Source organism: Pleurodeles waltl, chromosome 3_1 (genome assembly GCF_031143425.1).
Source record: "Pleurodeles waltl isolate 20211129_DDA chromosome 3_1, aPleWal1.hap1.20221129, whole genome shotgun sequence".
Taxonomy (NCBI): Eukaryota; Metazoa; Chordata; class Amphibia; order Caudata; family Salamandridae; genus Pleurodeles; species Pleurodeles waltl.
In genome coordinates, this window is record NC_090440.1 from 1,123,300,820 (window position 1) to 1,123,326,270 (window position 25,451).

The 25,451-nt window shown below is 42.3% G+C and overlaps 1 protein-coding gene across 1 annotated transcript in view; it reads left to right on the forward strand.

The window, feature by feature from the left end:
• The window catches only part of UBASH3B (ubiquitin associated and SH3 domain containing B), a 574,305-nt gene that overhangs the window by 242,335 nt on the left and 306,519 nt on the right, over window positions 1-25,451 (forward strand). Inside the window, exons 2-3 of the mRNA XM_069224422.1 lie at window positions 13,344-13,397; window positions 22,498-22,684. Of these exons, the coding sequence (XP_069080523.1) occupies window positions 13,344-13,397; window positions 22,498-22,684 (241 nt within the window). The remainder of the gene's footprint in view (window positions 1-13,343; window positions 13,398-22,497; window positions 22,685-25,451) is intronic.

Below are 25,451 nucleotides of genomic sequence, written 5' to 3' on the forward strand. Positions count from 1 at the left end.
GGAAACATTTAATCGATAGGGATAATTTTGTTAACAATATCAAAATCTGTGGGCACGTCAATAGGTAGGAAAAGCAGTGAGGGGATGTGACTTGCAAGACCACCCCAATAAAATGAAAAACCTTCACCCAGAATGTTTGTAATTTCAGACATTGAAATACAATGTGAGCCAAATAACCCGTTAAAATATCACAATTCAAACATAATGGGTTCTCTCATAAATTAAGTTTGTACAGCCTTTGTGGTGTCCAAAATGTCCTATACACAGGATGATATTTTGCTTGCGCAAGTGCGGCAGTTCTCTTATTTTTAAAAAGCGAAGACCAAATCAGAGACCAGTTGCAGATATATTTGCCATGAGTTATATTTTATTTCCCTTTAGAGCGAACCAGACAAGTCTACTTTGTAGCCCCAAAAATTTGTACTCACAAAAGTTTTCCCCAGGGCCAGAAAATTTGGTCTGTAATGTGACCGAGGGCCACATTGATGGTAACAATGACAGTCGGGCAGGGGGGTTTTGACCGTAAGGTGGATGTAGGGGAAGTGAAGCATATACATCTAGTGACTGATCTGCACAATTAGCCTTTAAATAAAAGCTTGCTTGTTTTTTTAAACATCTTTTAAACATTTAGCGCTGAATCGAGTAAATAGCAGTCGAGTGCTACTGTTGACCAGGGGGCCGCATGTAAAGGTCAGGAGGGCCGCATGTGGCCTTCGGGCCGTAGTGTGAGTATCAATGTTGTAGACTATGGGAGAAACATGGAATAAGATCTGGAGCCAACACAACCTGGTTTACTTAAATTAGTAGCTAACGCAAACATAGAGGGATCCAAATTAAACTTCTTTGTTTTGGCTAGCAAAACTTTGATCTTTATAAAATGATACAATTCCAAATTATTCAATATGTGCATACTTGTAAGTTAGCAAATGACAATTGTTCTGGTTTAGTGCCCAACTGCTTAATTGTAAAAATACCTCTAGAGGACCACTCATCCCACCTAGCAAGCTTTTCATCAACTTTAATACTATTATTACGCCAGATGGATGCCAAATTTGAGTTTTTCAGTTGTGTTTCCATCTTGAAATCATAATAATTTTCTTTAAGAATAGTGCTGGAATGGAGACAGTTAGCTTTAAGAGATGTCAAATATGAGATGATGGTCTCAGTTAATAGTATCACATTTTCCACTTCTAGCCACAATGCTTGCAAGAGTTAGGTTGAATTAGCCATTTGGGGCCTTGTTTAAAGAGAAACACTGTTTGATAGTCTATAAAATGTGCCAATTTTATACCACCCTGTTCTTTGGTAAGTCCAACTTTCTTTAAGGATATCCTAGGTTGCCTACTGTTCCAGAGAAAGCAGTTTAATGGAATCTAGGTTAGCAAAAAATCATCCGACAGAATAGCAAGGACAATACATAACACGTAATTTACCATTTGGGGGGGTCATCATTTTACCGGGCTCCCTCCTGTCCCACCAATTTCAATTTTTTGGGAACCAGTTCTCTTTGAGATTAGAAATCTTTTTTTAAAGCAATATTTTCCTTATGTTTAATCGTCTGTGAGGTAATTGTTAAATTCAATACCAAGACTCTTAGGGCCAGATTACGACCTTGGCGGTCCAGTGACCGCCAGGGTCGTGGTGGTGGTCGGACCACTGCCAATGTGGTGGTCCAACCTCTACATTACGACCACGGGTAGTGCTGCGGTCAGACCGCCAGGACCACCAGATTACAACTGTCGGTCTGGCGGTGCTGGAGGTCCTGATCCCAAGGATTATGACTCCCATCTCTGCTAGCGGTTTCATGGCGGTAGAACCGCCATGAAACAGCTGGCAGAGACAGGGTGCAGGGTGTCCTGGAGGGCCCCTTCACTACCCATGCACTTGGCTGATTTGCAGACAGTGAACATTGCAACTGGTGCGGCTGCACCCTATGCACTACAGCAATACTGCCAGCTCTATTATGGGCCGGTGACAATGCTGTAGGCTGTTTCTCGCTGGACCAGCGGGTAGAAACTCTGTTTCCGTCCACTGACCCAGTGAGAAACTCGTAATGGGCTTGGCAGGAAAGCTGCCGCATTGGCAGTAACCTACCCGTCTTGACTTCGGCAGACAGGCTTTTCCATCCGCCGAAGTCATAATAAATCCCTCAATGTATGTAGATTGCCAAGCCAGCCCTAAGGTACTCCGGAGTTCTTTCCTTCTAAATTTATTTAAAGCCATGACCTCAGATTGGATTTAAGGTGTAGCCGAATAGTGTGAGTAAGTTTCTAGAGTTTGAGATAAGGGTAAGTCTCTATAGTTTAAGATAAGGCTAAACGAGATTGCTTCGCATTTTTGGTAGAGACTAAGATGACATCCACATACACTGCTGCTTTAACTTTGATATTATTGAGATGAACACTTGTGATAAACATATGTGTCCTAATCATTTGCAGTAGGGGTGCAATAACCAACAGAATCAATGTTGGTGGTTATGGACAACCCTGTCTTGTACCTTGTTTTAGGTCAAAACCACTAGAAAGAATGACATTTAGGGCCTGATTTATCTGTTGGCCGTTATGGTCCCGCTTTAAATTTTCCATCTGATTGCCTGTCACCCATCTTGGCTGTCCGCCTGTTCTGTTTAGATGTTGTTGGGGCCACAGACAAAAGGCGCCAATGAACTGCAGTCACCCGCATCGACGGTGCCATAGGCAAAAGCGGCAGGACTCCGGCCAGTTTTACCACTAAGCGAATCACAATGTGCCTTCCCACTGACGCAACTGTGGTGGCTAAACCTTCACACACTAGTTGGTGGATTGGGAGGGATAAAAAGATGAAGCTCACCTTTTTCAGAGTTTTCCCATTTCCTGGAACCATTAACCTTGTCATACAAGTCCTGCCATTGCAGCTGCTCCAGTACCAAGACAAAAATCAACCCCGTTTTCTCTGGACCAGAAGGTAAGTCACTGTATTACATGTAATCCTCGGAACCGTTGGGGTACTTTACCACCAGAGTTGTGCATGTATAACAAAAACTTACAAGCAAGAGTACAATGATGTGCAATGCATATGTCTTTAATGTCGTTGTTAGGAAAATGTTTAAACCCACACTTGGATATATCAGAAACACTCACCAATTTATTACTAACTGCCCTCATGGCAATGGACACCTACACAGAAAGTCATATAAATCTAAGCTCCAAATGTGTTCATACAGGTGTGTGCAGTAATTTTCCCTAAACTATCATATCAATAACATAAACAGTACACGCAATAGGAACTGCATAAATACACGATAATTGAACTACAAAATGCTACAAGTGGGTGTACACAGAATGTACAACTAATGTTAACTCTAAACTGCAAACATGTCAGAGATGCATGAAGGTCACATGTTCCCTTGGTTTGTGCAATTTATGCCAAACATTAGATGTCATTTAACTTTAAAGCATCAGGTTCTCTGTGTAATGCATCTGTGTATATTATAGACACATCATGTTAAAATAAACACATATGCATTCTCCAGTCATAAAAACAGAACCACATATAACTTTGGTGCAAGTGTCCAATAATAGGATGATTGCTTGCTCCAAAATCACAAATGTACAATACTAAGGTATGCCTTCAAAAGATATCCAAAAATGAAAACCTGTGCTTATCACAAATAAGAATAAGTTAATAGAATGGAAAAAGTGCATGGCACACACATTAGCAGAAATAACATCAACAGCACACAACTGGAAACAATCCAAAAATAAGGCCAGGACAAAGGTATAGTCAAATAAAAATATTTATCATGAAAACAAGAATTCTCTCAAAATTCAGTTCCAAAATAAACTGTACAAGAAGGGGTCAAAGCCCAAATGTACGAAGCCTGGGTTGCAGATGCAGTACTTGCATCATGGTCACATTGCCAGAATCAACCTCCTCCGCATGGGGCATCTACTGGGCAGACAGCAGGCACCTCAATGGTCTTAATTGGTGGGGGGGCATCCTTGGGTTTGGAAAGGGTGGGTTTGGGAGGGGTGGATTTACTTTTGGGAGGGGTGGTTTGGGATGTGCAAGGGTCAGAAAGACGTTTGGCATGGGTGGTTTGAGATGTGGAAGGGATCAGGGCCAGGACAAAAAGGTCTTCCTTAGAAAAGTGGGTTGGATGATTGCAGAGAGTTGGTGTTAGGAGGTAGCAGAGTGGTAGTGTCTGATGTGCATGTGTCTGTTGATGGTGCCAGTGCCTGTGGGTCTGGTGTATATTGTGTACATGTTGGTTTGTGTCTCTTACTGGGTGTCTGTTGTATGGGTGAGTGTGAGTGTTTGTGTACAGGTTGTGTAACGTGCAATGTATGTGTGGATGGGTGTGCTATGGAGGTGCTGTGTGTGGTTATGGTGCCTTTGAATGTGCTGGTGCATGTGTGTGTGTGTGTTTGTGTGTGTTGGTGAGTGTGGATGTTTTTGTTTTGGTGGGTGTTGTGTCTGCATGTTTGATGGTGGTGGGAGTGTATGTTTGTCATGGTGGGTGTAATGTATGCAGGTGTGGTGGTGGTGGGTGTGGATGTATGTGTCGTGGTGGGCGTCATGTCAGTGGGTATGTTTGTCGTGGTTGGAGGGTGTTGTCTGTATGTTTGTGTCTGTTTCTTGCTGTGTTTGTGTGTGGATGTGCTGCTTGTTTGTGTTTGAGTGGGTGCGTGCAGATGTGAGAGTGTGCTTTGGATAGGGCTGGTAAGAGGGTTTCGGGATGGGGAAGAGGTGAGAGTTGGGGCAGAAGTCTGGGATAGGTGGGAGACTGCGGTAAGTGAGGAGGCCAGACCCTGGAATGACCTCTGTAGGCAAGACATAGCAGTGTGGATGCCAACCAGGTACGCTAGCATCTGTGTCATCTGCTCACAAAGGGGCATATTTGTAATGCCCTAGCGCCTCCTTGGCCCACATTAACATAATAATTTTTTACATTAATGTGGCCCAACAAGGCTGAAATCCCCACGCCCTATTTACAGAGTGGCACAGTGCATGCATTGCGCCACTCTGTTACCCTTTGCACTACATTATGCCTGCGCCAGGCATAATGTATGCAAAAGGGGCATTCCCCTGTTAGGGGAGCCGGAAAAATGGCAAAAGGAAATCTATGAATTTTCCTTATGCCATTTTTTACAGCACTTTTAACTGCTGCTCAAGAGCAGGCATTAAAAGGGCGCTTCCATTCTTTAGAATGGGGCCCTATGCACTCTGCAGGAGTAGCCCCAATATTTTGGCACTACTCCTGCAGAGTACATCAATAGCGTTATGAAAAATGACTCTATTGCCTCCTACCCTGCACCATGGTGTGGCGTATTTTAAATACGCTGCACGCGTGGTGGAGGCAGGGGGTGCTAAGAGGCACAGGGAAAGTGGCGCTGCACTCATTGCAGCGCCACTTTCCATAGATCTGCCCCTAAGCCCCTGGATGGCGTTCAGTAGTACAGTCTGGCCAAGTGCAGTCTGGCCCACAGAGATAGTCCGCAGTAGGTCAATAGCCTGGAAGACAAGGGCAGAGGGGAGGTGCTTGCAGCAAAGGTGACGCTACCCCTTTTAGGGGGGAGGCTATGGCAAACTGGGGGTGGGGCAAGACGGAGAGTGGAGATGGAAATGTGGATGGTGGACAATGGTAGGAGGAATTGTTACACTAGGGCCCGCCACCACTGGTCTTCTATGGAGGCTTCTGAAGATGATGTTGAGTCAATGGTGGCCTCTGTGCTAGTCCCCTCACCCTCTGTGGCACTGGGTCACTCAGTGTCAGTAGTGTCTGCACTGGTACCATAGTGCCCAGCTTCTTCCCCACCGACGTGGCTGCTGTCACCTTTGCGTTGCCAAGATGATGCTGAAAACACAGATGCAACAGTTTGAGTGTATCTGTGTAAATAGAATGGAACATGAACTTTACTGACAAAACAGTTACAAACTCTACATATTAAACCAGCTTCAAGACTCTAAAACGTTGCTTCTTTTTCTTCAGTATCTCATGCATGTAGGGAAGAATTCCACAAACTATTTGCTCACAGTCTAGAAATTCCTCATGGTAGCTCTTCAGCCAATTATGCCTTTTGTCTCTCATCCACTTTTGTTTCTCTGCATGACAAATGGCTTTGAAAGCTTGAGTACATATATAGGTCTGGATACATTCACTTCAGTACAGAGCAAAAACATATCCACATATCCAAAAGATGTAATGTTTCGGGCCTGGTGTCGACCTATCCAGATGGAACACTCCAACGTCCATGATACTTAAATGTACATTTTCAGAAGGAACGTTACATCACACTTTTCTGGTCTTAATTGATTTCTCATCTGGACATAACTAAAGACACTTAAATGTAATTTGGGGTATGTGTAACTCTGTCCCCAATGTGGGCACATTCCTGTCTATTTCAATCAATACAGTTTGGTATAAAACTCATGTTGCTTGACACTGACTGGCTTACATGCACATTTGTGAAGGACTAATTCTCCATGGAAATCCTCTACTGTCTACACAAAATGACTCGAATCTTGCTGTTGAATCATATTTGTAACACATTTCGGATAAGGAATGATGCGCTTGTACACTTTAACAGTGTGTTTTGAGCAGATACTCACGATTATATTGTAATTGTACCAACTTATCAATGTAAAGTCTGAAACATCAACTGTATCATAAGTGCATGCTATGCCATGCCAGCATTAATAGAGCCTACATTACCTACTCGGATTTGTGATGGAGCATCACAATCGGATTTGTGATGGAGCATCACACCTGACCCAATCCTCAAATGGGGCATGTTTGGTACAAATGTCCCTCATAACTAGTAGAAAATGCAAGTACCCCTTTTGTGCATGCAGATGTGTCTGCTCAAAACAGTATTTGGCTTGTGTTAATGAAGCTAGGGAAAACCTGTAGCTCAAAACAATAAACCAAACACAGCATCAGACACCGTCTGAAAAACTTACACCTTCAGAAACCCTCATTTCCGTTGGATGTGTGTCAATCGTCAAGTATATGCCAAACAACATTGCTACAGATTAAAAAGGTTAAACTGCAAGAATAGCTACATACAATAGCTCACACCCTTGATGCTGCTGTTGGGCCCTCAACCGCTCATCAAGTTCCGGGTAGGCCATTGCAAGGATGCAGGCCATTAGAGGGGGTCAGGGTGCAGCACACACATTTGTCTCAGTGGGGGGCCTGGCGGAGCTGAAACTGGGCTGACTTTCTGGTCCTCCCACCTCTTCCTGCAGTGCAGGCTGCTCCACTTATGGACCACCAGGGTTCACACCTTCTTTGCGATGGCCTTCAATATTTTCCGCTTCTGATGGGCATTGGCCTGTATGGATGAGAAAGAAAAACAACAAAAAAGGTTTTGAGTGATTTTGTTTGTTTGTAGTGATGTGACACAAAACAGTCAGTACAGATTTGTTCAAACATTTACAAATTCCTGGGAAATACTAACTGGCAGTGATCTGTTGAGTACCCTTGACACTATCTCCTCATGTTACCAATCCAGGCTGCAAACATCATCTAGGCCAGGGCTGGGTAACCTTTTCTGTAGTGAGAACCAATCCTGATAAGTCCAAAACATTGTGAGACACTAAAGGCCAAGTATCATGTACATTATTTGCACATAGCCCCATACACAGCTACATTGGCTTCATGTCTCATCTTCAAAGAGCCAGATACTATGGTCTGCACCACATACAGTGACTAAGGCACCACATACAGTGACTAAAGGCAGTATGATAGGGCTGCCATGTGCCAATGAGAGCATAGTGTTGGGTAATGTATGAACAAGTGTGTGTAGTAATGGGACATACTTGTATGGATGATTGAGAGCCTCTGTCATTTAGATCAACACATAATCTGGAATAAAGCCTGTATTTTGGGCAAGATTAGACCAAAATTCTCACTTGTCTGTATTTGGGGCATATATGTTGATTACATAAAAATCTTTGCTCTCCCTATTCACCTTTAAAATTATACATCTACCTTTTTTATCTCTGGTAGTGGACAGTACATAAATCTTAGCTTTTTTGAGTATCATCATTACTAATCCGTTTTTCTTACCATCTGAAGCTGTACGGTCTACATTCGCAACCCATTTTCAATTCAAATAGAGTGCCTCATTTTGACCAATGTTGGACTCTTATAAAAATATTTTATCTCCTTTCAGTTTATATTTATATTCTGATACTTTGCGTCTCCTCACCTGGTGAGTTAAACCCATATGAGACGTAGAAAAACATCTAACATTATGGATAAGAAATATAATAAACAACTACATAATTCCTTTGTATTTTGCATCAAATAAATGGCAATAATATACATTGGAAGCCATCTTAAAACCATGTCAATGTCAATCAACTGCGAATGATCCAAAGAAAAAGAGAAGCAGCAACAGATATGATGATGAGAATAAAAGTCAAAAGTGCAAAAATGGAAAGGATAAGAGGAGACAGGATAACAAGACCTCAAATAATCTAGATGTGCAAAATCAAGAACAGCTACAAAGAAAATAGCAGAACAAATCAACCCCATCCCTCCTGATCCCCCTCCCAGTCACCACCTTTTCTAAGCAGTGGAGAAATAAAGGAGATTGAATTCCATTGGTGACTGATGAGCTCAAATATCACAGTTTAGATTAATATTTCAAAGCCATATAACTTCAATGGGATGAACACAATTATGTGCTTCTCAATGTGATTAATAATAACCAGAATAAGGAATATCCACAATATCATACATTAAAAGCTATGTCTAAATTATCTCAAGGAAGAGAACAGCATGACAAATATGCCATTATGAAACATGACAAGGTTTTGAATGATTGATAATCTTCTTCATATCATGATGTTACTGGAGCATAATAAACTTAAGGTTGCAGAAAACCGAAGTAGGAGAAATGAAGATAGGGATAGATGTTACCACAGGCGATACAAACTCCATCTAAGGAGTTAGCCAATAATGTATGTGGTGTAGGATGACAATAAACTAGTACTAACCTACAACATTTAGGTACTTTTGAGCATAGAGATGTTGCCAACTCCTTAAGGCATAGGTTCTGTTTTGTGTTGATTGGAAGTGCAAAAAGTTACTTTGAAGTTGGTTTCCATTTCTGCACTATCTAGTTCCTCTAGAAACCTTTTTAACTCAGTGTCAGTTGAAAGATGTGTGCAGATCTATTCAATAAATCCTTGAATAATGATGGACCTGCAAAGGAAAATTCAAGGTGTCTAGTCTTAGTCTGGGTTTCACCGCCAAAGTTCCTTTTCTCAAATCTACTGTAGGTTTGAAGTGGTGCTGTGATATGAAGATTTGTTTACGTTCCCATAAAGGGTGATCCTTTTTTTCATGAAGTGAAGAATAAATTCTGTCTGTTGGAATAATAGTGGTTTACAGATATACAATATAGGACAATGATTGGGACGAAACCTTATTTGCCCTTATGAGTTTATTCTGTTAAAGGGTATACCAGTCATTTTCAGAATTCAGGTTTCCTCAAATCTTATACAAGCATTATGATCTTGACCTTCAGAGCCTTTGGGGATTCTGAAGATACTCCGATCACAACTTCTGTAGTGGTCCTCTAATTCTGAAACTTTGTTGGAAGAAATAGGATAGTGTTTAGCCATAACTGAGGCGAGTTCTTTAACATGGGAAATTTTCACTCCTCAGTGTTGCTGATTTTATCTTCCATTTCTGAAATTCTACTATTTATTTTTTCACCTCATTCTCTATCACACTTATTTCAGATTGCATACCATTAGTGCTAAGCGAAGCGAAGTTAATTTATCAGGATCGTGGGCTTCCACCAGCTCCTTAAGAATTGATTCCATTGAATCAAAATGTATTTTTGATGAGAGACTCCGGCAATGGTGGTTCTGCATTAGTGGGTTTCATTCCTAGTTGTTCCTCTTTTTTCCACTGTGTTTTTACTGTGTGAAGAGTGGCTGTCAAATATTGAGCTTATGGGTAAGATCTCTCAGTAATGTAAAGCCGCAAAACTCAATAATGACCTTTACTGTTTTAGTACCTCTCCATCCGCTCAGACAGTAACCCAACACTTGACATTACACTGACAAACATCCTTTTTCATACATATAGGCCCAAAGTCAGGATGCTGAACAATGCCACTCAAATCAGGCTTTCTGGGCATGGATTCCACTAAAATATATCTGAGTAGCATTCCTACCAAATACATAGCACAAATAAATGCACATCTTATTAAATCTTACCCATGTGGCACATCACAACAATGCTTCCAACTTTAAAATGATAAGCCAGAGCACTTTTAGATATGTTATACTGAAAACTCCAAACCTCATAAGTCCAAACACTTCTCTGAAAAGTGCATAGTAGGATTTCTACCAAATCATAACTCTTTTAAAAAAGCTTTTTCTTCTCTTATTGCATACCACAAACTCAAATCCAATTATAGTATCACGGTGCGCAGACAGTACCTCTGCGCATGATATTTGGAGATTATAGGGTGTTGATCATGAGATTGAACAGTTTTTGAAGGTGCCAAGCACATTGTGCGAGCCAACAAAATGTGGAGGAAGCTTTTGCTTTCAACCTGCCTGGCCAAGAACCACTGACATAAGTGTGTTGCGGGCAATGACCAGGCACTCAGGACATCTATTGAGTCACAAATCTAGTTTTATTATGTACGAGGCCATCTGTTGAGTGGCATGCAACAGTGGTTTTGATTCAACCTACAGGGGTGTGCAAGGTTTTTTAAATGTACACTGAGGTCTTAAAACCAAAAATGATCATAACCTTTCTTTAAACTTTATTTTTTTAATAAACTTTTGAGGTTTCTTGATGATATACCACATCTAAATTTTCCTAGCATTCTCTGTGCCCAATTCTCTTTGGGTAGCCAAACCCACTGCACATTGGAGAAAGTCATGCACAGCAGGGGTCTGGCTGCATTACCTGGTATGCAGCCAGGCCCTGCACCCAACACTTCCCAAGAGTGACCAACACCCACAGTGTGGAGGCAGGAGGGTTGGCCACAGGTCCTGGATTGCGGCTAGGCACCCACCTTGCTACATGTAACCAAACTCCAGATGTGCCTATTGCTCAAGGGCAGTAGTAGTGTGCTAAATACTTTATGTTTGCATTTCTTTTACAGGATTTGCAAATCATGTGCTTAATATACAAATCCTGTGGTCCAGGGTGGTCTACATATGATTTGCCAATCCCTTGATAAAAAATATTTTTTTATATTTATTTTATTGCTAGTTGTGCTTTTGAGGCCTTCTTCCATTGGCCTTTGAGGCAGGTTAGGTTGGCCAAACCCCTGTGTGTTCTCTTTTAAAAAAAAAATCTCACCAGGGGGCACATTGGAACATGTTGGCTAAATGCAGCCACAGCAGAAATGTTTCTGTGATACCAGACACTAAAAACACAGCAGATTTACAAACCCCCTGCTGGATTTGCCAATGCCCAATGAACGGCTGGATAAAAAACTCTCTAGACCAATTATATGCCTTTTTTTGTTAACTTGGAATCATGAACCCTGTGTTGATTCACAGTTCTTTGGGTGATTCACAGATTTATCAATCTTGTTATCTTTAAAATGTAATCTGTTCAACCTGAAACTGGAATACTTTTAAATGCTAATTTCCCAATAACTACTGAACAGATTTGCATCAAACCAAGCAAAGGCGCTTCTTTGAGTAAAAACCTGTTTGCATGCCACGTTTTGTGTAATTCTGTTCATCTGTGTTTTTGCTGTCTTGAGAAGCAAAGAAGGCAGACGAGCCACCAAATACATTTCTTTACAGAAAACTGACAAACTGCTGCACTCTAGGCACTTATAAATAAACATATTTATTAATCCACACTATGGCTCCACCAACGTGTTTCGACCATCATGGTCTTTTGCACGGTGGCGAGTCCATCTTTACTTTCTAATTTAACTATTGGCCCATCCTGCATATCGTGCAGCATTCTGGGATCTATAGTGCAATTGCAATCATGTGCTTAATACCATTCAAAACAACCCTGTGAAAGTAAAGAAAGGAAAAAGAGGGAACACAGAAAACCTACATGAATTCGCACCAATTCTATTATTCCTCTTTCAACACTCTAGTCGCTTCTAAACATTTTGTGAAGGATTGTCCAAATACATGTAATACTCTAAATATTTGTCCAAAACCACCAATATTTGGAGTTGTCTCCATGTTTATCTCCGAATCTTCACACTGTACCCAAATTATTGGCCTCAGTAAATATATATATATATAGCTTTCCAAGTATGTAATTATTACATGTCCTGTTTTGTTTATGAACCCCAGATTGATGAGATCCTAACTTTGCTTTTAGTATAATTGTTACAGATATATGTGGATTTCTTCATCATTGTTGAGCCCATATGGTTGGTTTGTTCAGAGTTTAATTACATATTTAGATTCTAGTTGACAAAGTTAATGATTTCAAATTACTTCCATGGTATTTATGATCCTCTCTTCTAAACAAAGAATGATTATAAGGTCACATAATCATAGCTCTATTTATGGAATAAGGTTGGTTTTTGGAATATGGCTATAACGCTGGAGCGAGGCTTTAATGGCCAGTATAGCCTGCTGTGGTGGGCTCTAAGGCTATAGTGGCGGAGCTCAGAAGGATCTATGGAATGGTTCATTCAGAATGAATTAGCTTTTGATCGTTAGTATAGCTCAATGAGTGAAACACTGCTGAAAACAGGGTCTAACATATAGGCCATAGGCTAGTATTCCATGCAGAGATCACCCTCTCATTCTTCCAAAGTTTAAAACTAAGTAAGAAAATGGAGACATGTATTATTTGGATTGCAAGGAAATTGTAAATCTAAAGAAATAAGCACCATATGAAAAGGTTATTCTTATTATTTTTATCAGTAGTAGCAATGTTGCGGTTATTGGGATGACAATAAGAATAGCAATATAATAACAATAATTATAGAAAGTACTGTTATGATTATTAACACTGTTATTGTATTTTATGATAATGATGAGGATGTGCGATGATTACTTCTATTGCTTTTTTTCAACATTGTCATTTTATTATCGTTATCATTAAAAATTGTATTTTATTATCATTGTTGTCAGAGGTATAATTATGTCAATATTATTATTATTGTTGTTAACGTAAACCTTAATATTCTATTACATTTTTTTACCAAGATATGCAAGTAGGTCTAACTTATGGTTTCAAGAATATATCCAAAAAGGCTTCTGGCATCAGAAAAGGGCTTTTTTATTAAATCACACTAAAGTATATTTATGGGGGCAAGACATTTATCTGTTGATACTATTGGGATAGGTAGTCTTTTGCAGTTAATGCACATTTTCTGTTCTCTTTGTTGCAGACAAAAAGCGCTGGCCTCCACAGGTGGTAGAAGTGTCCAAGCTGCATGTGACTGGTTAGTATGATCTAATTTATAAGAATATCTGAAGACTGTTCCTCTGACAGGTTTCTGACCACCACTAGAACATCTATGTAGATGTTCTTAATGTGATTCTTTTTATTAAAACCTATAGTCAAAGTCAAGAGAAGAAGATAACATCCTATTCAATCACCCATCACTAGTTTTAATTTAATATTGGGCATATAAGGTCCCATAAAATGTCATTAGACAACCCTCTTTGCAGATATGGAGTTACACTTTTTATTAACATAATGGATGGTAAATTATACTCTTTATCAGTGATTAACACTCATTTTAGTGTAATTGATCTAATAGAAAATTACACAATAAAGAATTTACTCAGTCATTTTAATTTACCATTTTTAATTTGATTTGCAAATATGGGTCCGTATTTATACTTTTTTTAGCGCCGCATTTGCGCCGCTTTTTGACGCAAAACGGCGCAAACCTACAAAATACAATGGCATTTTGCAAGTTTGCGCCGTTTTTGCGTCAAAAAACGACGCAAATGCGGCGCAAAAAAAGTATAAATACGGGCCATGATGTCTATCCTTGTTCAGGTACCATAAAGTGAAATGTTTGTTTCAATATGGCGAGTGAGCTATTACTTCATAAGAATAAAAATAAATTGTAAGATGACAGTTCATTGTCATTAGCATATTACACATAGCATTCTTCAAAGCCTGTCTGATTCTTTTACATTTTCATTTACATGTGCTCCCAGAAAAAATGTAATTGCAACTCCAAGAGACAAGAACACACACACAATTTCCTCACTGATAAGGATACAATAAATATGCATTTAAAATTTAAAGGAATGGAGGGTGCAACAGTGCAGCTAAAATAGTGTATATCCTACCACTTCTTGCATGACTGGATCAGAGTCAAGGGAAAAGCTGAAGCAGCTCATGAAACATGTCTAGATTGCGCAACATGATAAACAGTATTGGTGATTTCAATTTAAAATGCACTTTTTAACACAGAAATTGGCTAGGTTCTGAATGAAATCCTGAAGCAGAAAGCAGCACATGCAAGGAAGCATGTGATAATTGTCACAGTAGAGAATGTAACTCCAAGAACCAAAACTACAATTCCTTAGTGCGGCAGAACATGAGAAGGCATGAATCCTTTGAACATAAAACAGTGCAGCTCTGCAGATGTTTCGCATTATGTGCTTGATGCATTGAGGTCAGAAAGCAAACAGCAGTGAGACCAGAACCAGTGAGTAAAATGATGAGCAAATAGTTGTGTCCCACATGGTCCACCTATCCCTGGGACTCTCAAGTCCTGAGTCACTTAAATCTGCTAAATGTGGGAAAAACTACCAGCCATCCACAAATAAAGGATTACCTACACTGCAAACATACACAAACCTCTGGAGAAAACCTACGAAAGAAATAAGTACATTTAAACACATCAAAGGCAAGAAAAGGCCTGACTGGGTGAAAAAGCCTGTCAGTTGAAAATAACCTTAGTAATGCTAGCTTTTAATCATCCAAAACAGAGGATCTCCTTGGTCAGTTCCCTGGATAAAGGCATTGCATTTGACATTGAGGGATGCTGAAATACATCTTTTTTAAAGTGATTATCAGCCTGGTAAAAACCAAAACAATTAAAGTCCACAATTAAGAAAACCTATACAACATTCATAAAAATATATATAGTGAAATGGTCTGCCATTTGAATGAAAATGAAACAAGTAGGACTATGTCATTATGGAATTCATTGAGGGTTCAATAAAGTCAATTAGGGATTGTGTCCAATGTTAAATATTACTGTGACCTTGGACTTGCGAGGTCACATGTGATAAAACATTAAAAAATGTATTTATGTTATTCATGCAACAATTATAAAATCTAATGAAATGTAATCTTTAGAAAAACATAAATCCATTGAGACGTGTATCATTTTAAGGATACATTCATGTGTACACTGAAGGAATGAGATAGTACTTATATTTAAACAGGTTAAAATAGACCACTGCTTTCTTGTGTCCTAACACCATGTAATATGTCTTTGGTTCAGGGTTTTTGGAGCTCAGCCATATCTTTGTCTATAACTCCACCTTGCTTATTGTGTTTAGGAAAGAGATGATACATTCTACTGATGTGTGTTCTTTTCACAATAGTCTGTCTACGTTCCAATTTGCCAAAATTCCTTAGGTGTCTTTGTGCTTATGATTAGGAACCTGAAACACAAGGACACAAAATAGGGTCTGAGGAGCAAAGGCTGCAGTAATTGTAGAATATCTGCTTCAGCAAAGGAGAATACATACTGACCCTGGGCCATTCATTCTGTAGTGCTATGCTACCAGAATATTATGGACTAAATATCATCTAACAAAACTATTGATTGGGGAAGAGGGGGCATTACCAACACTGACTTGTGTGTGAAAAAGGCCGCTTTTTTGGAAAACAAGTACACTTGCAATTCAAAATCCTGGCCTTTGCCTTACAAACCTATATATATCACTATACAGCCAGTCACCTAACACAACTCACCCCCCTTTTCTTCTCTACCCTCTCTCCACTCTTTAACCTTAACCATGCCATCTAGTACACTTTAACAGTTCAGACTGTTTACTTCCTGTTGAAACTGTGTCTTATCATTAACAGCCTTCTGATGCAACATAACAAATGAACGTGCATCTAGCATAACTCTTAATGCAACGTTTTACTTCCTGTCTTGTCCCGGCCTGCTGTTGTCCACCCCCTTTTATTCTCAATGTGTACTGCAAGGTTCGCTAGCCATACCTATTTGTATACCATATGAAGTCGCCCTTGCTCTGCCACCAGAAAAAGGCGGCCTGCTCAACTTCTTTTGCCCCCCAGTGCCTAAGGCTCGTGTAAAGCTCTTTCACTTTTTCCCGCATGTGCAACAAGTGCAGCTCCATGCCCATGAAGGACAGGTCTGTCACCCTAAAAAAACCTGCGTCCTCATACTGCAGTTCTACATGCTCCAAATAAGTGATCCCTATGCCTTCGAAAAACCCTGCATCTCCTTGTTAACCTTCCTACGCGTACACTCGATAGTCCCCCGGTTTTTGTGCTCCCCTCCAGGACCTCTGTGAAACAATACCCGTCCATATCACATGGCCACCCTTCCGCTGCCTCTGGATCTCCAGTAAATCTTTCTTCATAGCTTTCATCATGTCTAGACCCATTTTCACCACTAAATAATTTTCCCCCAAATGAGGTAACAAAAGGTCTGGGCATGCGCACCTAGATTTTAGCTTATCTAGCACCAACAACAATTCCTCTCACCTCATTCCCCTTTTCCCTCCCAATGCACTCAATAGCGCTCCTAGTCCAATCCAGGTTTTCTCCAAAATTGGTCCTCCTTTATAAAGTAATGCCCCACCACCCGATTCCCCTAGAACTCATCGCCCCCCTGCTGCGCATGTACCACTGGTGGCAATCTGACTTCCAACCCCCCATGCCCATAATTGCTGACCTACCCCACCCCTGCCTGCTTGCCTCTGTAGCCATTCCTATTCTGAAGGAGTGAGTACCAAACAGCGATGTGTCACAGCCCAGGGCCATCAAACACTTCCTTGTGACCTCAAGTAACTGAAAGGATGTTACCTTCCTCCCATCTCTATGGAGAAACACTCCCCCCATCAAATCCTTACTTTGATCCTTCAGTACTTTCCCCAAGTTCCAGGGTCATAGCCCTTTTACTGGGTACTTCCTCAGAAATACTGGCGGATCAGGCACTGGTCTGATTTGTTTTAGAACTACACAGAAAAACACAAATTCCCTTCTGGCCTGCATGCACCTCTTGCCAAGATATCCCTGCTGAATGCCCTTTCCCCAAAAGCTCTGAATCCCGAAAGGCTGTGAAGAACATTCAAGACATCAATGTCCCCAATAGCGGTGCCTCCTCGTCCCCGATGCAGATTGTGTGGAGGGTTGTCACTAGCTCTTTTATAAGACCTTGCTTGAATGGGCTACTGGCTGTCTCCTTCTGCCCCACGTCTCTGGCACACGCTTCCGATATCCTCTTTCCGAGCTCTCCAGCCTATGGTGTATGCCCCCATAATAGTTTTCCTCCAAAGGCGATTCCCGCCAACTTACCCGCAGTAGTCACCCTTGACTGTCCCCTCTCCATAACTTCCATAATGAACTGCACTACACCCTCTACTTTGTTCCCCGGCCGGGCCCGTCTCCTTGCCCTAGACCTCAAAAATACCTGCCATGCTAGCGCATATGCCCGCCTGGTGGAAGGTGCCAAAGAATTCACCACCAAGAGAAGCATCCTCTGTTGCCTATGCTCCATAGCACCTCCGGCATCGCCGTCCTGACCAGTTCCTCGTCCGTGACCAGCCCATGGAGCCTATCCCACTGTGAACGAGACAAAGCATCCGCAATGTTGTTTTTCACGCCAGGCACGTGCCTTGCCCTGAAGGAAATGTCATGGTGAAAACAACCCAATACAAATAGGCTCAACACCTGCAGTACTTGTAGATCCCTCACTGACTGCCTGTTCACCACGTGCACTACAACCAAGTTATCCACCCTGAAAACCACTTTCTTGTGCTCCAGTTACTTACCCCACACATAGATTGTACCCCCAGTGCAAACAGCTCCAAAAGGGCTATACTCCTCCTCCTTGCTTCCACTCAAGTGGCCACTCCTCAGCTTACCACCATCCTTGCCAGTAGATGCCAAAACCTCTAGCGCCTGCCGCATCTGAACATATTTGTGCATCCCACTCGCACTCCTGCCACGACTGCAAAGGGATGCCATTGAAGGATTGCAGGAAGGCACACCACATGCGCAAGTCCTCTTTTGTACCTGCCGTAAGCCTCACGGGGTGGTGAAGTACTTTGTTTCCTGCCAGACCCACTCACCTACAAAATGTCCTCTCCGCTCTCACCACCCTGGAGGCAAAATTGAGATATCCCAGTAAAACCTATATGTCTTTTACCGTCATCTTGTGCCTGCGCAGCATCTCAGCCACTGCTGCTAGCATAGCTGTCCTTTTGTCTTCAGACAAGCGGATCATCATGGCCTCCGAGTCCAGCTCAATCCCCAAGAAGGATGGCGCTGTACTGGGTCCCATCATCTTCTGAGGGGGCAGGGGCCACACCCAGATCCCCCATAAGACTCTTGAATTGGCTCAAAAGCTCTGCACAATGCCCAGAACCTGCGGGCACAGCAAAAAAGAAATCATCCAAATAATGGGTCACCGACCTGTGACCCATGTGAATATCCATTGTAGAAATGCGATGAAGTACTCAAGAAATAGAGCAACCCATTGGCAGCCCCTTGTCCACAAACCAGGCCGCAACATACTGAATGCCCAGGAGCTCAAAATCCTCTGAGTGCACTGGCAGTAACCGAAAGGCTAACTTAATATCCGTCTTTGCAATTAGTGCATAGGGACTCAACATCTCTACTATTTCAATGGCCACGTCCACCGAGGCATATGATACTCTCATTAAGTCCTCCAGAGTGAAGTCATTCACGCATGTGCCCTCCGGCCATGAAGGATGTTTAATTAGCCGGAACTGTCCCGCCTCTTTTTTGGGTACCACACTGATAGGTGACACAATAAGGTTCTGCATCGGCCAGTCTGAAAAAGGGCCTGCCATGTGACCTTCCGCCACCTCTCTCCTCAACTTGTTCTGTACCACCTCCTCATTGCCCCTCACCGATCTTAGGTTCTCCGCCCACCATCACTCCCTCGGTCCTGTGGTCCCCAACCTGAACCCCTAGGTAAACCCCTCCTTCATCAAATCAGCATCACCTCTTTTATCATATTGTGCCAGCCAAAAATGTAGCCTCTCCAGGTTAACTGGAGTATGAGCTTTTCCCGCAGGACCATGACCATTTCGCCCCCTTGCCGGGGGCTGCCATCTCTGTTGCGTTCCATTATATTGTGCCTGCCCTTGTCATGCTGCACCTGCGGAAGGGGCATCGTTCCCATAACAGTGGACCAGTGCATGCCTTCCTGCACACTTAGAGCACTCATGTCGGAATTTACAATACTCCTGAGTGCACATTCCTTTGTTAAAATCCCAGCATGTCCCTTTTTGTGCTGTCCTGGTCCATGATGCTTCTGTCTGCCTTCAACGACTGAAAGGCAGCATTATCATGCCCCTACCGTTAATTGTGATGCCACTACCACACCTAGCGACAAAGGTAATTACCTCTCCGCTATGACAACTAACTACCTGACACTGGAAAAAATTTCTGACGACCTGCCTGCCACCATGTCTCCTGCCTCAAAATGGTGCCCTGGACCTAAGATGGTTCCCTACTATACAGGGCTATACATAGCCCAAAATCTATCCCAACCAGCCCAGTGCAGCCTCGGACTGCACCACTTCCCCAATTTTAAGAGGGTGGTGGGAAACCTCCCGCCAGTCAGTAATCCCCCCAAAACCCTAAATATAATTTACAAAAAAATATCTCCACTGGAATAAATAAAAGAAAATCTACACTCCATGAGATAAAACTTTTGTAAATGATACTTTGGACACTGTATCGTTATTTAACATTTTTGTGACCAATATTTTGAAATAAGACAATCTTTAATGAGAAGTGCCTACTCCGGGGGCCTGAGAATCTCACTGTTGGATGATCTTACCATTGTCCTGAATGAAGATAAATGGAGGCACATTCTTTGTAGGTTGGCCTATATGGGCTTGCCTCTCAGACACGTAGAGTTACATGGACATAGACCCTTGTTAGAACTGAGAAATCTCCTTCTTTGGGTCCGAAGAGTAGGTGGAGAAGGGAAAGAGCAGAGTCATGTGTCATTTTCTTTAAAATATAAGCCCTGGAACGTTGTTCCCTTCATCTCCAAGATTCTATGCTTTCTGCATGAAAGATTTTCTGTCACCTTTGGAAGATGGACTCTCATTACTGTCAACCAGTTATCAGCCCCCTTTGATTTTTTAGTGAAACGCCTAAAGCATTATATGATTTGTAGGCACCTAAATCTCATGAGACTCATTAACCCAAAAGTCCTTGTGTACTTAGACCTATTGGCTGAAACAACAGTACTGAACATGTGCACTGTTTAGTCCACTGGGCAGTCTAGTTTAGAAATGTGCTTAATGAAAAGAACATGTTACAAAACTGGGCTTTGTCCTAAACACTGATGCCACAGATGTGAACGCCTTAATTCCTATATAAAGAAAGATGTACAACCATCAAAGTTTTAACCTATTAACGTTTATTAAAGTTTACAACCTATAAAGCCTTACACCCTGTAAGGAAAAGTTTACATCTGTTAAAGCTTTAAACCCTATTACCCTATTACCCTATTACAAATGTTGACGTCTTTACCCTATAAAATAAAGTTTACAACTTTTAATGCCTTACACCCCCATAAAGGGAAAAGACTTTGGGGGTTATTCTAACTTTGGAGAAGGTGTTAATCCGTCCCAAAAGTGACGGAAAAGTGACGGATTTACCACCAGCCGTATTACGAGTCCATTATATCCTATGGAACTCGTAATACGGCTGGTGGTATATCCGTCACTTTACCGTCACTTTTGGGACGGATTAACACTCCTCCAAAGTTAGAATAACCCCCTTTGTTTGGTAATATTTTTATATGCATTTAGAAGAAAAAAGAACAATAGGCAGCATGGCATTATGCTTGCAACAATTCCGTTAGAATTCAGATACATATGCATACATCTCCACTTTAAGTAACGATAATACCAGCACCATCATTGTGAAAAAAGGAGGACCAGGAGTTGGAACCTTCCGATCCAAATATCATGAGGGACGGACAAGTAGTTAAGACTTTTTCATATATTTTATCATCCCTAAAGATGGTCCAGCCAAACATATAAGAGAAAAACAAGAGGTAACTAAAACATTAAACTGTGCCGGCTGGTATCCTTATCATCTAATGTATATAATGGGTCTCATGGTGCTGCTGGGATGGGGTCAATGTAGGTTTAGTGGTATTAGGGAGCGGAGGATGGCCAGGCGGGGGTGGGGGTGGGGCATAGGAGGTGACAGGCGTGTCTTACCCAGGCTTGGTATGGTGGAAAGGAGGTAGTCACGTGCAGTCATCAGAGAGTGTGCTGTGTCTTGGTCTGAGCCCTTTTTACAGGAGCTGGGGGTGGCCTGCCCATGGACATTCCACATGGGGTAAAGGGGTTCAATTTGTCCTACAGCTTCAGCATGTAAGTATCCCATAACGTGGCTACCCCACCCCCAATTTGATGCCTATTATCATGCATAAGAGCGTTAGCCGCCGCTGAGGCCCAACGGGCAGTTGGGAAAGCCTTTATACCTAGAAAAGAAACATTTGCAAGCATCAAAGCCTTAAACCACTGAAGCTTATGATTGTTAAAGTTTTAAATTTCGTTAAAAAAAAGAAAAGTATGTTTTACATGCGGGCTGGTGTTTAGGCATTAGAGATGTGTTTATTGTGTTCCAACTCTAAAAAAACAATGTAGGCCGACAAGCCTTTGTTATTTCATCAGGAACTGTTCAGTGAGAATTTTTATCCTGTTTTTGTTTTACCATAACAGAAAATTCGAGGCTGGCAGCCAGCAAATGCTCATTTCACTGGTTCAACAGGCAGCATGGCGCAATGAAAGAGCCAGGTGGCTTTTACCTGTTACCTTTTGAGGCCAGTGATTACGTGTGTTTCTGTTATTAATTAACCAGCTAACTTGGAAGAAGCGCCCGCGCGTTCTTCACATTCTAAACCTTTTATAGGATAATTTATTTTCTGTTTTTTTTTTTTTTACTTTCTGCTTTCTGTGACAACACATTTAAGGAGTGTTCAGCATTTATTGAGCATTTATTAGTACTAATGCTTCTTGTGAGATTGTTATACAATAAACGCCAGGTGTCGCATAGTCCTTCCATTTTAATATTGACGCAGTGCTGGATCCACAGCAGTGAAGTATTAAGTAGCAGTCTAGGGTCGCCCGCAAGACAGCACCTATAATTAGCAAAAGCGTTCTCTTTCTGGGCGCAAGGAAAGGGAACAAGACATTCTTCGCCAATTCCTGCAAAACTGTTTGGATAAGTCTGGGATGAATTTGACAGGGCTCACTAGGTTTACATTCTTCAATGTTGTTTACAGAGTTAACCATCTCCACTTTGGCTTTCAGGTTGTTCTCGCATATAGATGACCCTTTTCTAGATGACCCCCTGCCTCGCGAGTATGTTCTGTATCTTCGACCCACAGGCCCACTGGCACAAAAACTGTCCGAATACTGGCAGCAATCCAAACAGTTATGCGGCAAGAACAAAGCACATAACATCTTTCCGCACATCACGCTTTGCCAATTTTTTATGGTAAGTTAACATCTGAACAATATTGTTTTTCCTATATGCTGTCTTGAGTTGCTGCCTGTCGTCTGAAGGATAACGTATCATCTTATTAAGCACAGCTTGCTATAGAGCATATCTTCTTATGGTGTGAATCTTTGGTTTTCATACTTTTTGTAGCGATGGTAAAAGTGGTTTATTTTCTTTTGAACATAAGGTATTAACATAAAACGTGAGTGATGGCATTGATGATGTCATTTGAGAGGACAACTTGCTGGTGGGGACACCGTGTCCCAGGAGTCATTGCGCCAGGAGGTGCCAACGTGAGACCAGAGAAGAGGTGATCACACTCTTTCTCCTGCGCTTATAGCGCGCTGAGGGCTCCCACTACCTGAGGAGTGCTGCTTTCTTGGCGAACACATTGCTGGTGCAGACTCTGTGTCCCAGGAGTCATTCATTACATCAGGAGGCGCCAATGTGAGACGAAGGGAGAGGCAGGCACACCCCTTCTCCTGCGCTACATAGCATACTGCAGCCTCCCGCTACCTGGGGAGCACCGCTTTCTGCAAGGAGAACTTGCTGGTGGGGACTCTGTGTCCCAGGAGTCACTGCACCAGGAGGAGTCAATGTGAGACCGGTGGAGAGGCAGTCACACCCCTTCTCCTGCGCTACATAGTGTGCTGCAGGCTACCGATACCTGGAGAGACCTACTTTCTAGGCAGACAACTTGCTGGTTGGGACTCTGTATCCCAGGAGTGATTGCACCAGGAGGCACCAGCGTGAGACTCGAGAGAGGCAGGCACACCCTTTCTTCTGCGCTACATAGTGCACCACGGGCTTCCGCTACCTGGGGAGTGCCACTTTCTGGGTGAATAACTTGCTGGTGGGTACTCTGTGTCCCAGGAGTCATTGCCCCAGGAGGTGCCAATGTGAGTCTTTGCAAGTTTGGCAGCAATTAAGTGTCTGCTCAAGGACACCAAGCATCTATTGGAACCACATATGCAGGTCCCCTGTCCAGTGATACCTCTAGACTTTGATAAGGAGAGGGGCAAGAGAAGTCCTACAGATTCCACAAGCTGCCCTCCCTGTCCAGTGGATAAAGCCCACCTAAGGTTCACAGCTTACAATCCATGAAAGGAGTTTGACTTTGACAACACCACAACAAATATTCAACATCGTCCTGAGACCCAGCGAAGCCACACTGTAAGGCAGCCAGCCAGAATTCAATCTACTCACAATGCTCAGGAACCGGGTCTTGTGTGGACAAATATTAACTAACTGGAGTTCCACCCGTATGCGAGGATCAGAGGGAGACCCATAAGGATCTGTTTAACAAGACTCTGAACTGATTGGGCCACTTTAGAAGTTTTCCACTACATATGGCAGATAACATTTTATTGACAAGAAGGGTGGATTGGATTGGCCACAGGCCCCTGGATCAGCAAGGTGGCTGTGTTATTGTCAACTTTAGGCACCCCTTTCTGGTTCTTCACTTACTGTTTGGCTCTATTGGAAGTTAGCTGCTCACAGTAGAATTGTAGCACTACCTCTAGGACTCTTAAAAAAAATCATTTTGCACCGCAAGGGTCTGCGATTGGGCTCCTCAAGGACACTCCCCTTGTTACTGGCCCCAGCCCATTCCCTACTTACCCACCCAGGACTACGACCCAAAACTGGTTTGAAGCACTGGCAGATATCGATGACATAAAGGGGTTGGGTGTGAATCTCAATGCGCCAGTGGTTGCAATCTGAGGCACACTGGCCCCTCCCATCAAACTGATTTCCTGGAACATTGCAGTGTTACAGCCCAAGCTGTCCATCTTGGAGCAGTGGGCATTCATCAACACAATTTCGTTTTTGATGGTTTTAAGATGCTGGGCACTTTACCTCTGCTGACCAGTTCTAAAGTGCAAGTACTCAGTCTAAATGGTATTGGTGATTGGTTTATCCATGACTGGCATATTTGATTTACTAGTAAGTCCCTAGTAACGTGCGCTATGTGTGCCAAGGGCCTGTAAATCAAATGCTACTAGTAGGCCTGCAGCCCTGATTGTGCCACCCACATGAGTAGCCCTGTAAACATGTCTCAGACCCGCTGCTGCAGTGTTTGTGTGCACAGTTTTAAACTGCCATGTAGACCTGGCAAGTGCACCCACTTGCCAGGCCCAAACCTTCCTCTTTACTACATGTAAGTCACCTCTAAGGTAGGTGGTGTGTTTTAAGTGCCCTGATAGTGAAATACTGCTAAATTCGGCTTTCACTATTGCAAGGCCTATCAGTCCCATATGTTAAGATGGGGATTGCCTTGAAATATCTTTCAAGTATAATTTCCCTTTGGGAACAGATAGAGATATGGAGTTTGCAGTCACTGTTCTCACAGTTTAAAAATACATCTTTTGGAGAAGTTGGTTTTGAATTGTAAGTTTGAAAATGCCACTTTTAGAAAGTGGGAATTTTCTTGCTTAACCAGTCTGTGCTTCTGCCTGTTGGTGAAATAGACGCTTTGGTCAGGATGACAGCTGGGCTTCACTCTAGACAGTCGCACAAAGGTTGCTGAGGTGTGCTGTGCATATTCTGATGCATCTTCCTGAGCTAGAGTGATGGGAGGAGCTGACACATGCATCTGTATAGGGCTGTGCCTGTCCTTACACAAAGCAATCTCCAACCCTCCGGAGCGTTTCTGTGGTCAGGGTAGGAAAGGCAGGGTCTTGTGCACTACAAAGACTTTCCTTTGAGGTTTGCCTACTTCAAAGGCAGAAATGAGTATAAGTACTGGACTTCTGAGATCACAATT